This window comes from Gallus gallus, chromosome 10, assembly GCF_016699485.2.
Source record: "Gallus gallus isolate bGalGal1 chromosome 10, bGalGal1.mat.broiler.GRCg7b, whole genome shotgun sequence".
Classification (NCBI taxonomy): Eukaryota; Metazoa; Chordata; class Aves; order Galliformes; family Phasianidae; genus Gallus; species Gallus gallus.
Genome location: NC_052541.1, coordinates 8,004,907 through 8,018,474, shown reverse-complemented (window position 1 = coordinate 8,018,474; position 13,568 = coordinate 8,004,907). Strand labels below are relative to the sequence as shown.

General features: G+C 46.3%; 2 protein-coding genes across 2 annotated transcripts in view; both read right to left on the bottom strand.

Annotated features, from left to right (window-relative positions):
* RAB27A (RAB27A, member RAS oncogene family) overlaps window positions 1-11,711 on the bottom strand; it is a 28,670-nt gene extending 16,959 nt beyond the window's left edge. The window contains exons 1-2 of the mRNA NM_001395913.1: window positions 11,642-11,711; window positions 3,019-3,136 (exon numbers count right to left, since the gene is read on the bottom strand). The gene's annotated coding sequence lies outside the window, so the exon portion shown is untranslated. The remainder of the gene's footprint in view (window positions 1-3,018; window positions 3,137-11,641) is intronic.
* A 1,310-nt stretch (window positions 11,712-13,021) lies between these two features.
* Window positions 13,022-13,549, bottom strand: PIGBOS1 (PIGB opposite strand 1). The gene is made up of 2 exons (NM_001308441.2): window positions 13,486-13,549; window positions 13,022-13,395 (listed from the first exon to the last, which is right to left on the bottom strand). Exon 2 carries the CDS (start codon window positions 13,373-13,375, stop codon window positions 13,211-13,213), a length of 165 nt encoding a protein of 54 aa, NP_001295370.2. The 5' UTR covers window positions 13,376-13,395; window positions 13,486-13,549; the 3' UTR covers window positions 13,022-13,210.
* Window positions 13,550-13,568: the final 19 nt, after the last annotated feature.

Sequence of the window (13,568 nt, the reverse complement as noted above, 5' to 3'; positions counted from 1 at the left end):
TGCCCTCCCGCAAAATTCTTTCTTACAACTTCATGCAGACATAGTGACCCCAAGTTTCACTTTAACAGAGGTCTGACGTGTGATAACAAGTAATTTCCTACCTCTACTCCCAGAACTTCTCAACTTAAATTACTATTCAGAATGTTTCTGCCAATACACAGCTTAGCAACTGTGAGCTTACAGAACAGTCACCTCTATCACCAGAGTTCCAGGAAAAAGTATATAAAGTTATTCTAAGAAAATGAATTGCCAGTTAGACTGCTCTAATTGATCCAAGCAGTGCAAGTTCCCTGCAGAAGACTGCATCAAGGAATCCCATATGTAGTTACTATATCACATTAGATTCAAATTGTGCTTTCTTGACTGAACAGTAACCATAAAACTTTGCATACTTCCGAAGACTCAGACTATTGCAAGCAAACTGACACCTCATGTAGTGATTGCTAATTGTTTTTTTTTATGTTCTACATTATTTGGAGTACCCACAAGTCACAAGGAACTGGCAGTATGCAACATACTGTCCAAAGAGACTCTTATTTGAAAACACTCATTAAACTAGGCGCCGCTCTTTCATCTTCTATTAAAACATCAGCTTCCGTTTGAGGTATTTGGTTTGACCTTAAATCACTTCTATTTCCATAGACAGAAAAAAAAAAAAAAAAAATCAGTAGTGAGATTCCAGTAAAAACAAATTCTATGAAGTGAAAAAGAACCTCTCAGCATTACTCAGAGCAGCCCCACTGACTGCAGTGGAGCAACCTACTCACACCCCAAGATTTCCCTGTATTATTTCCCATTTACAAAGCCAAACTTACTAAACCAACGAAGTGTTACCCTAAGTTTTTCTTCTTATAAAGTTACTTCAGCTTCCCTTTGACAGGAGCTTATTTCCCTCATCCCACCAGGACACGTTCCACACTATTTTCCATGAGCAGTTTATATGTTTTGAATTCATTCTTTACATTTTCTATAGTTTTAGAACTTCTGCTGGTCTTTTTTCAGTATTTTTTAAAGGAAAAAAAATACCTGCACTTTGTCTTTGATGCCATTCTTTTAAAAACCCAGTTGAATTAGATTCCAAGTTTGTCTTCACCTGGCTTAATTACCCTGGTTGTTTTGCTTAAAGTAGCGCTGTGCCATTCCCAAAGCCATGGGAAGGATGGGGAGGGAAGGGGACAGCACCACGCACTGGAATATGGCTTTGCGCTATAAAAGAGAACCTCAACAATATCAACATTTAATTCTCAAACAACTGACACTAAGAGACTAACTCCATACAGCAATTTCTATGAAGTGTTTCTATAAGACAAAATATTCAAAATGAAGTTATAATGCAATACATGAAAAGCATTATTCAATAACACACTACAATGAGGCAACTGTGACAAAGACTCCTTCCCAGCTCAGCACAGAAATTAATAAAACAAAGTCAGCATCATTGCTTACAGAAATCCTTCCCCTATTATTTTATATAAGCTTTTCCATACTCTGTAGATGCCTTTATGGAAATAGCAAGAAAGCATATTTGTGTAGCTGCACTGATGAATTTGTTATTTTTCTCACATAAGTGCAAGTCAAGAGCTGATGATTTGGACTAGAAAAATCATCTTAAGATAGACTGTGCTAGACATCAATTACAATCTTGGGAAAGTCTTGTGACCTTCCCACAGACATGGAGGAAACTATAGCTGTCTGTTCTCTGAACAGCCCCTCCATGGCTAGACACAGTCTGCAAAAACTGGAATTTCGGTCCACAATTAGAAAAACGCTGACACCCAGGCTATAAAGGACACCTGATCACAAACTCATGCTTGGGGTGGCAAGGAATGACCAAATCACAGGAGCACAGAAGCAAAACACAGTAATATTATCCCGCCCCACAATGCCTTTAGCGTAATTAAGACTGAAACCATTTACTATCTGACTGAAAGGACTACAAACTGGATAAGCTCTCATGTTTCCTTGCAGTCCATTTTATTTCATTAATTAAAAATGCCACTCTATGCAGCATACTTCTTTATTCCTTTCGTTATAACACATTTGTTATACATGAGAATAAACATGGTGCACAACTCAGTTAAAAATCCACCATGCTAAAGGATCATTTTATTAAGTGTAAGTTAAGTTAATGAGAACACAGGAATAAATATGAGGGGTGGAGTTCAAGCAGAACAACATTTAGAAATACTGGGTTATATTGTTTGTATCATGAGATGTTATTTGCACAGCACACCTTACCAGCAAAGGTCTAATTCTGCCCTCTAACTAGAGAGCAAGTTTAGCATAATGGAGTGGGAAATGCAGGCTGACTGCCTGAGATCAGAAACGGCACCTTTTGTTACTGAATCCTGACACTAGTCACTGCAGTCATTTTAACCTTATTGATAAACATAACCAGTTTTGTCTCTACCTCAGACCGATTTATTTCCAGCGTTCCTACTAGGGGATGAAATCCAACTCAGTGAGCCCAAACTAACACGGATACGAACTACAGGCAGCACATCAGTTGTCTAACAAAAAAATTAAAACATCATAATCTGTGTCGATTTTTTTGTTTTGTTTCTTCTGCTTTCAAGCTTTGACACCATCCTACTGGGAATGCTCTCCTCTCTCTGTAACCTGTTTGTTCGTTCTGTACCCTGCCACTGTTACTACCATCTTTCCAGTTAACTTCAGTGAGAAGGACCCACACTCCAAATATGTGCCAATTGCCAAAATCAGGTAGCAAAAAGACACAAGATATACTGAAGAGGTTTTGGTTTTAAACGCCAAAACTGCAGCTATGTTTTACACAAATCAGTGTACTCCACAATTTTAAGTTCACTTTTCCCTCCAGACCATCAAGATTCATCTATGCTAAATCAGGTATCTCAAATCAACACCTTCACAGCATGTGTCAAAAACATTGTTTCAAAGCTCTTAACACAGTAACCACTGGTATAGGACAAACGGTCAGCTTAAGAAAACTACTGCAATCAATCTTACTGAAATAAATAAAAAGAGGAAATAGGTACATACCTATGCTTAACAGCTGCAAGTGGACCTGTAGCTCTCCAGGGGTACCTCAGCACAGAGCTTCCTGACCCAGTCCAGACCTCTTGAATACCATAGTCATGCAGAAAGAGGCATTGATCATCTGCAAAGAATATCAGCAGAGAAATAAAATAAAACCAAAACAGTGTAGCTTAGAAGAATAGCTCTAAAACTTGCACTGGCATGCAAAGCTGCGGGCCCGCACCACCTCCCTGCCCACCTAATTACATTCAGCTGCTTGTCATGTGGTCTTGCTGACCGATCAAGTGATCTCTTTCCCTCTTTTTAAAACCAAGCAACACAGACAACCAGATTTCCCCAACCCAAGTAACAAACTTTGAGCCCCTCTTAAAGCTCCTGACCCTCTTGCTTCTTGTCATAGGGAAGCAGAAGTTGCAGTATGCTTTATTGAAAGTACAAATAAAATACACGAAACGCAGAAGCCTATTTATTATAACAAAGCACGGTGAGTACTAAAAGCAACCAAAACCTCACAGAGAATTTCAGTGTTACACCTTTGCAGAGGACAGAAAGAGCCACCTCCAGACAAGCCAAGGCTGAGCGCTACATGAGGGCAGGGGATGGAGGGCCGTGGGGCGGTGCCAGGGCTCTGGGATCCCACCCAGCCCTTGGGGGGCTCTCAGCTCCAGCAGTGGAGCTGCAGTAGGATGGTGCCAAGAACTTTCTGCACCACTGCAGCAAAATCTGCATGCCCCCCTCAACCCTATGAGACATGCTGTCATTCCACATACTTTAAGTCAATGAGATAAAAGACTGACTGAACATGGAAACCATCCTCAACAAGTTCCTCCATCAGGACCCACCTTAGCACAGTAGGCCCAATCTGCACCCCCAGGCCCGGCACCAAGGCACTCATTGGTGGGCCTCTGCCCACAGCCCCCCTCACAGCCACTGCTCACACTGCAGGTGCTGACTGCAGAGGGCCGAAAGACACGGGTGCAGTTTGCAACAGACCCACCATGCAGGATTTAACTGGGCTGAACGTTCACAGACAGCAGGTTACCTTGCACAACACTTTCGCATCTCAGTTTGTTTCCACACAGTGTTTCAAGAGCAGAGAAGTAAGAAAGGAAATTAAGGTTTGTAAGACTGCTCTCCAGCCTTGCCACTTACAAAGTGCTGCAGACAGCTGGCTGCAAAATTTAACATATCCTTAATGCATTCATCTACCAGAAAGACAACTCCAAAAGCTTAACTCACTTTGCTGCAGTGCTCCACTACCTCACCTTGTTTGCTGGGAACTGAGGTGACACGAATTGTTTCTCCCGCAGTAAACGCACATATTTTGTTACACTGAGATGGTAAACAACTATTTGAGGTGGAACTTCTTCACACACTGCCTCAGCATTTTTCAAGATCTACCAAAAAGCCATTTCTTTGATGTTTTGCCACAGGTTGCTCCAACCCTCAATAATGTCACCGCAGCTGAAGAAGCTCTAAGCCCTGTTTCTGCTCCCACACACAATTTAAAACGTTGGCACTCAGTTTTTGGCACAGTGAACTTTTTCTTCTTTAACTGCTTTCTCTGATCAATACCAGCACATTTGCTTATAGTGAAGAAATACTCCGACCACAAGCACCCGAGGATGTCTGGTAACTGCAGAAGGAGGAACAGGATAAGGCGTGTTGACAAAGCAACAGCTCTGCTGTGTTGCAAGCAGCCCCAGGAGCGGGGTGCTGAGCACAAGCTGCCCGGCTGCAGGTCTCAGCCAGCAGTGTGCAAGCAGTTTGAGCTGTTCCACACAGAAAGGCATCTTTAAGGGGAAAGTCATTCATAACTAATTTCCAGACTCCAGCTTTTGATTTCAGAACTAAACGAGGCTGCTTAACTTCCTTTTCACCAACCTGGCAGAAGGAAAATCCACCAACTCCCACTCTCCCCTTCCCCCAGAAAAGGGCTTTATTAAAAACAGTACGACTTGGCTGGGAAGGCGCAGTTGAAATAAATGTCATTTTCTCTAGGTGAAGCTACACTGATCTCAAACTGCAGAGCTGGTATCGAAGCAGAAGGCACCACCTGACATGGTTTATAAGTTGGTTCAGTTACTTGAAGTCTGCTTCCAAACCAATACGTCTGCAGGGTGTCAGAAACACTGCAGCAACAGCTGAGTGCAGTGCAGCTGCGGGTTTTGGGGGGCCAGGAACAGCCCCAGGTGAGCCCTACTCACACTGCCATCCTGGCCTGGGGGCTCACAAGGGATGGGGTGAAGGGTTCAAAACATCCTGCAGCTGTGGAACGCTGTTTTGAGCTCTACAGAGGAACAGCCAACTGTTTGCTTAATAAATCTTCCTGCCTTTTTTTTTTCTTTTTTTTTTTAAACAAGAGTTATGAACAGGTTGTATGAAACAGACAATCCAAATGCCTGGAATTTACAGCCCTCTTGTAAAAATGATCTATGCTATACAGGTCTAGGAACGCAGGAGGAAGCTGGAGGAAAATCTAATGCAGGACAGCATAGAGCATTGTTCATTCTGAGCATGAGAAAATGTGCCTTTGTAAATTCTATACTCTTAAGAAAAGCTACAAGTGTCCAGGCAGTTCCTAGCAAGTGTTTCCCCAGGAAGAAAATGCCGAGTTGTTACCTGACCACAATTCCCACAGGAATTTGGGCATTTGCCACTGCAAATAGAAATGGAGGTGAAAGGATCTAGAAACAGCCCACCTCAGATGATCCTACAGATGATTCTTCAGTGTTTCCAAAGCCAAAAGCTGCAAACTTGCCCAGTAGCAGTGTCAACTGCCCCGTTTCCCTGCCCCCAGATTCTGCTGGGATCTGTTCCTCAGCACTCTGAATGGTTAATGGCTGTTTCCAACACACATTAAAAGCTCAACACGCTTTTACCGACAACTGCAGCACAGCCCTCACACGCACACACAGCAGATGCTCCTGAACAGCCCTGTCAGACTGCAGAATGAGAACAACCAGCAGGCAGCACACGGTAATGGTGCTCATTAGCATCCACAAATCTTATCTGTGCCACAAAACTTCTCCCAGAATCAAAGAGGAAACTTATAACAAATGCAAAAGGAGGAAAAACAGCCACTGGGACACATATGCTGGCACTGCAAATATGCTGGCAAACTTCAAAAAGAGACAGATCAAATGCTAACAGTAATTACCTCAGAGGGAGATCAATATCCCATAAAATGCAGAAAAAGAGGGGAGAAAAAAAGCAAAAAGGAAAAATAAGAACATGTTAATTGGTATGGGCAGATTGCTACAACTATAAAAGGAATGGCAGTCCTATTCTTGGAAGAAAGGCCACTTTTCATGAAAAGACATTGGAAAAAATTAGAGGAGCTGGTGGGATGAGCTGCAATGGAAAGGTGAACTGCTGTCATGTGCCACTTAGAATCACAGAATGGCTCAGGTTGGAAAGGACCCCAAAGATCATCTAGTTCCAACCCTGTGCCGTGAGCAAGGCTGCCAATCACTAGATCAGCACCAGATCAGGCTGCCCAGGGCCCCATCCAACCTGCCTCAAACACTTGCAGGGATGGGGCATGCACAGTCTCTATGGGCAGCTTGTGCCACTGACTCACCACCTCTCAATGAAAAACTTCCCCTTGACATGCAACCTAAATCTCCTCTCCTTTAGTTTAAAATCATCCCCCCCTTGTCCTACCGTTATCTACCTGCATAAAAAGCTGATTTCCCTTCTGTTTATAATCTCCCTTTAAATACTGGAAGGTCACAATGAGGTCTCCCAGGAGCCTTGTCTTCTCCGGACTGAACAAGCCCAGCTCCCTTAAACTGCCTTCACAGGACAAGTGCTCCAGGCCTCCTACTTACTTACTGCCAAGCAGCCCATAAACACGGCAACACACCAATATCTGAGGATGGAACTAAACTGATCTAGAAGGAGGGTACAAAATCCTTTATACTGAACAACTACTACTTTCCTTGCATCAAGAACCCACCAAGAATGTAAAGAAAGAAAAGGCAATCATACTCAGTTTTCACATCAGAAACGTAACAGCTGAAGTTTGTCAGTGCCAAGTCATGAAACACCCCTTCAGCAAGCAAACCGAAAGCAGGTCAAGCAAGCCCTCCTGCAAGCCAAAAGGCATGTGGGCTAAACAATCTGTAATACCACATTTTGAAGCAAAGCACCCATGTTCCTCTGTTTCAACTGCAAGCCAATCCAGACAGCTACTTGTGATCATTTCTGAGCTTTCTTTCAGCACTGCAGGAGATAAAGTATCAGTCTGTTTAAGGGCAGCGGCTTTTTAAACAGGAAACAGCTTCATAAAAAATAGCCTCCTCTGATAGCAGCACCAGATGGCTAACTTCCAAGGGCAACCAGAGTCTCTTCAAGAATAAAATGCATTAAACACTAAAATAACAGATATATACATCAGTTTTGTTTTCATGAAACATCTTACTGCCTGAAGGTCGGAATCCTTCACTGCAAATGTGGTCTCAGCATCGGCGCTTTGGAAAACCTTGAAAGAAAACTATCATATCTTTAACAGGAAAGCAAAATTCTGCTTCCAGGAAGCCAATCTGCCTACACTTGAAGAACAGGTTAGTATCTCATACGAGACTAATAAACTTATCTCAAACAAGTGGATCTCATCAGTTTGTCACTCCTATTGAACTTACTGTCTCCCCATCAATTTCCATTAATGTCAGTGTAGTTACAGTTCATCCTATGGTAAAGCCAAGAGTGTCTGTGTCTGCTCTAGATCCAAATGGAAAAGGAAAGGTAAAACAATGTTTTAATTCCTGAATCAGGTTCCTACTCTCTGATAAAGTTCTGAAATACTAGAAAGAAGATACTGGAGAGAATGCAGCATCTAAATACGAGATGCTAAAACACCAAGAAAGGGCAAACAGAAGTTCTGAATTTAAAAGAGAAATAAAATGTAATAGCTATTTGCAAGAATCAACATGGTTATTCATCTGGGCTGAAAAAAATGGATAGTTTAGTATATAAGAAATAGCTTTTTTTGCAACATTCACATTGTTCAAATTACAAAACCTGTACTTAAGAGAGGAATATTTAACCTAAATATATTAATATTTAATCTATCTCACATATTGCAGCCCATTTTAAGTGAGATGATGGTTCCTCGAGCCATAAATCCTTATGAAGTGCGTGCCTGGCTTCTTGAGAAGAACACCACGCCCAGTAACGCATGCAGACGGAAATGCCTGCATTTGGGTACACGGCTGTAACTGCACACCAATAACTTGATGTCTCTATCTTCAGCCTGAAGAGCTACAAGTCCCCTTTGAGATCAGTGATCTTTATCTACGTATCAGAAGTGCTGACAACTAAGCATATTTTTCAATTTAAAAATGTAGTAGCTTTATAGGAATCTGCTGTACCAATGTAAAGCAAAGCACACTACAGCTTCCTTAGAAAGGATTTCCAATGTTTTGCAGGTCTACATCAATACAATTTTGAAAGCTGCTTTGATGTTTTTACCCATGCATCAGCTTAATTGATTCACATTTGTTCTTTGCGCTACCTGACCTAAATACAGCTCCCTAGCATCCTTACTGTCCTCTCATTTATGTACCTGCTTTACATAAAGAATCACTGCAGAAGCTTAGAGCAAGTTTCAAAATCGTACTTGCAAGCGCCCACAAATTCAACTCTCATTTTAAAAGCCTGCTCGTATATCTACCAGCTCCTTTTTCCACTGCAAACCACAAGTTTCTAGAAATGCTGTACTCCTCCTACTCAGCTCCTATCTTCTCTGCTGTTTCCTGTCCCTTTCCTACCTCCCCAGCAGCCTGCACAGAACGGCCCTCATCTGCTGTGCTTCATCTCACCCATTTCTCTTCAGTGAGAGTGTCAGCCGTAGAGAAGGGGAAGAGCTGGGAGATACGGGGTCACAAACTCAGGAAAATATGGATGCCTTGGTTTACATCTCGGTATAATTTTAAAGCCATAAAAGCAGTGATATATGGTTTTTCTTTCTTTAGTAATTCAAAATACTTGCCTGGTCAGCTCCAAAGTGCTGGCCAGTACACGAACAGGACTCCATCATTTAAGATCAAGCAAAACTCTCATATACATATCAGACTGTTTTCAGTTCCTTGAAGCCACAGCAACATCACAGGAAAAAATTATGCTGGTTTTAAGTGACATTTTAATATATATGTATGCCAGAAGTCAATCTTCAAAGTTTATTATATCAAAGAATAAATCACAGAAGTTGAGACTACTTATTACAGCAAACAGAAGTAAATTCTGTTGTATTATTTATGGAAAGAAAACAATACAATGATACTCCAGTAATGAAATTAGAGGCTAAGACTCCTAATTCATCATGGCTTTACCTCCAGTGGAGATAAAAGCATCTGATCACAGCTAATTTAATGTGGTACGAGTCAGCCCTGGCTCCTGACAGGGATGCAGTTTTCAAACTAGAAAGACAAAAAAAGAAATCAGAGAAAGAAATCTCATAATCAGATGCTGTTCCCATAGGAAGACAAGTTGGGAATATATTTGTATAAATACAATAAAAAAAAAAAAAGTTTTTGCTCTGTAATTGAGCTTATTCCTTAAATCACGCTGCTCTCAAACAGCTTTTCAGACACGTCTGAAGTCAGACCCATAAACACAATAGCACACAGGTGGCCCCCACAAGACACAGGCATGAAAGCAAGTTCTTGAGCTGACATACCCAGACCAGCCAGTGTTTGCCTACAAACACATGGGTAGCCCTTTGAAATCAAGGAATAAGAAAAAAATTCAGTATCTGCTGGATCAGACCACGTGCGCACTGGAGTATCATAATAAAGCTTTAACACTGAAGAGAGCGTTTGGATTAACTGTTTAAACCATGTTTAAAATGTTTAATGATTACAACAAGTTGTCTTTAAAATGTTCTGGTGAACCATTAAGGAACAGGAGAGAGAAGAGCTCCCGCTCCATACATTCCATCCCCAGTGCCCACGGTGTCTGCTTCTAAACAGACTTTGCAGCCTGTTGCTGCAGTACAGCTCCTGGCACAGGGGGGTGTGCAGACCTGGGGCCGCTCTGAACACTGACAGATGCACTGACGGCCGCCATGCAGCACAGCGGGCACCTGGCATCACCTGGCACTGACGGAGCAGCTGGAACTCCAAGGGTGACGCACAAGGATCACTGCTCGTAACACTCATTCTTGTCGATGCCAAAAGCTACTGAAAGACTTTTTTTTTTTTTTCCTCACTAATCTGCTCTTCAAAAGGAAACATGCAGTCAAGTGATAAAATAACGTGTAACGATAGAGACGAAAACAAACTTACAATCTGGTTTTAGATATCTGGTCACGGATGAGAAATGTTCTTAACTGTACAAACACTGGTGCACGCTGCAGCACCAGCCCCCACCCAGCTCCTATCAAACAAGTTAAGGAGGTGTAAAATCAGAACCCTGAACCAGAAACACAAGAATGTGTTGTTCTTTCTTCCACCTTTTCAAACGTGCTTTAGAGGCATCCACTTAGAATCACAAATACTACTCCTACAAGTCTGTGTCAGCGTCTGAAATGGATATCGTGCTCTGTGCTTTCTCCTGCAAAACACTCCAAATGGCAACTAAACATTCTGCATCCATGAAAAGAACAGGGATTGAGAAGACAACTCCACGTAGGAATACGCTGCCAAGAAAAGGCATGCAGGTCAGATCTTAGAAACCGTTCAGTGCTATTAATACATTTTACACACAAAAATCAATGAGCATTTTGTAGAGCTTCAATAAAAACAGAGTACACAGAGAAAGATCACCGTTCCAGTAACGCTCAGTAGAACTCCTCACTCCAAGCACACATCCGAAGAAAACCTGTAACTGAGAACTACTACGGAAACTACTTGCAATCAAAAAGCTCCAAATCCACCTGAGACAAAACCCAAGGGAGGGTGTTTCTGCAGCCCTCGCACGCCCTTTATCTTTTGCCAGTAGCATAAAAGCCGTCACTCACATTGGAATACGATCTAGCTGCTTACAGAGCTAGACAAACTGAGCTTTCCTGATGGATTTAGCTTTCCTCAGATCTCAGACCATCAAAGCATTTCCCCCAAGCATTGCAAATCAGGCCCAGCCAGCCTCCCGCACCCTTCAGCCCGAAAAGCAGCAGCAGACGTGCCGATCCTCCGACGCAAGGCTGTTACAGCTGAACAGACGAAACACGCTTACGTTGCTCCCTCAACAACTTCCCATTCGCAGAGGCCCCGCACACAGACACACAGCGCACCTCTCGTTTTCCAAGTGCGTGCCTCGGGCCGCAGGAAGCCTGCGTGCTGGCAGCTGCCGCGCAGCGGGGCCCGAGCGCCGCAGCCGTGCCCGCATCGGGGACACGCGGGCAGCGCACAGCCGCGGCCGCTCTTCTGCCTGACGCTCGCGGACAACACGCAACGACCCGCCGTGCGGCCCGGGCGCGGGGCTCGCAGGCAGCCCGAGAGGCAGCGTGATTCTCGCAGCGCTAAGGCCGCTCCGTCGCACCCACCCGTTTGCCGGCTCCAGAAGCGCGGGGAAATCACCTTTCCCCCCCCGGCTCGACACTCCCGCCCACACGGCTCGCACCGCGATCGTTTCTAAGCGAGTCCCGCAGCAGAGCTGCTCCCCCGGCTCCGCCGCCCCGTACCTCCGGCAGCGCCGCGTCGCTCCGCACCTGCCCGGCCGGGCGGTAAGGGCGCGTTTTCCGCCGGAGCAACATCACTTCCCGTGGGGTTGGGGCAGGCGCCGAGCGGCCCCGCCCGGACGCGGGGCAGTGGCGGAGGCAGCGCCGCCCCGGCCGCCCCCTTCCCCGGGCGAAGCGCCAGGGCACCGCGCTGAGCCGCGCCACGGAGCTGCCCGACGGGCCCCTCGCTTCCAGTACGGCTCCCCTCACACGGGAGTTGCTGGGGTTACCTCAGCACCTATGTGCTGGTCGACACCGCTGCTCTGTGGCCGTTCCTCGCGGCCAGGTGGGAGTCACCGTGATTTTGTACGGTGCCTCCCAAACAGGAGGGATGCGGAGCTGCTGGAGCGGGTCCAGAGGAGGGCCGTGGGGACGATCAGAGGGATGGAGCACCTCTTATGAAGACAGACCGAGAACTGGGCTCCTTTAGTTTAGCTTGGAAAAGGCTCTGGGAAGACTTCAGTGTGGACTTCCAGTACTTCAAGGGAGTTTACAGGCAGGAGGGGGAAAGACTTTTTACATGGTCTGATAGAGATAGGACATGGGGGGGCAGCTTTAAATTAAAATGGGAGATTTAGGTTAGATGTTAGGAAGAAATCCTTTACTCCGAAGGCAGTGAGGCCACAGCACTGCTGCCCAGAGCTGTGGGTGGCGGTGCTCAAGGCCAGGCTGGGTGGGCCCTGGGCAGTGTGAGCTGGGGGGCACCCAGCACAGGTTGGAACTGGATAGGTTTTAAGGTCCCCAACAACCCAAGCCATTCTGGTTCCCGTCGTCCTCTCATCCCCACTTCCATGAGGCCCACCCACTACCTCCAACGGCCACACCACTTCTGGACTTAGACAAACGCGCACTGAGTGAGATGATGACTCCTCTCAGGACATCCAGAGGCTGCTGTCAATGCCAACACCTGAAAAGGTTCCTCCAGAGCAGCACCTTGGGATTCCTTTTCGGACACATTACAACTCCAACAGAGCCACGCATCAAGGCGCTGCCCCCAGCAGCCACACAAGGCCTCACGGCAGCACCCAAAGCAGCACTTTTCTTCTCATTAAACATAGCAGAGGACTGAAAACTGTCTGTGTGCACACGTGGGGTACGAGTGTGTACATATATTGATACACGGGAGCATAACCCACGGCCAGGTGTTGGGTCCCTGCCCAACCGCCAGCACAGCCGCGTTCCCAACAGACGGCAGGGATGAGGAGCTGCACCTGATGCACAAACGGCGCTTACGGTGTGGGAGGATCGGGACACGGGAAACGCACAGAGGCACCAGGTGGAACTGCCCCACGATGACCTTCTTTGTCCGGTTCCCTGAGGGTTACTTAGACACGAACACGTACCTTCAAGCACTCAGAGCTTTATGCACATCACAACACACGGTCCCTACGGGCCGCCACCGCGCGCTGTCCCCTCCCGCGGGCGGAGCGCTGCGGGGCGGCCCCGGGGACCCGCCCGGCGCGGGAAGCGGGAGCGCCACGCGCCATCTCCTCACGGCGCAGCACCGGCTCCTCAGGGCGGGACGCGGCTCCCTCAGGGCCTCCTTTTGGGCGCGGCGTCAGTCGTCGGCCCGGGCGGGCTCTGCTGCGGCTCCTGGTGCGTGGGCGGCTGGAAGATGGGCCGGTAGACGTACAGCCCGCTGGCCACGCCGAGCGCTACGGCCACGGCCACGTGCGGCAAAGGCGGCCGTCCCCGCATGCCACCGGTCGAGACCACACCTGTACCGCACACGCAGACACACGCGTGAGGCCCTGCGGCCCCACACCAGAGAGAACGCGCGCTCGGCGCTCCCGCGCGGCGCCCCTCACCTGAAGGACGGCAACACCACAGAGCGGCGAGCGCCCGCCCGCCACAGTGACCGGAAGGAAGTGCGAAAGGCAGCACCGCGCGT

What these genes read in the sequence shown, in the direction of transcription:
- PIGBOS1 (NM_001308441.2), bottom strand. Translation starts at nt 13,375, where the DNA reads ATGCGGGGACGGCCGCCTTTGCCGCACGTGGCCGTGGCCGTAGCGCTC.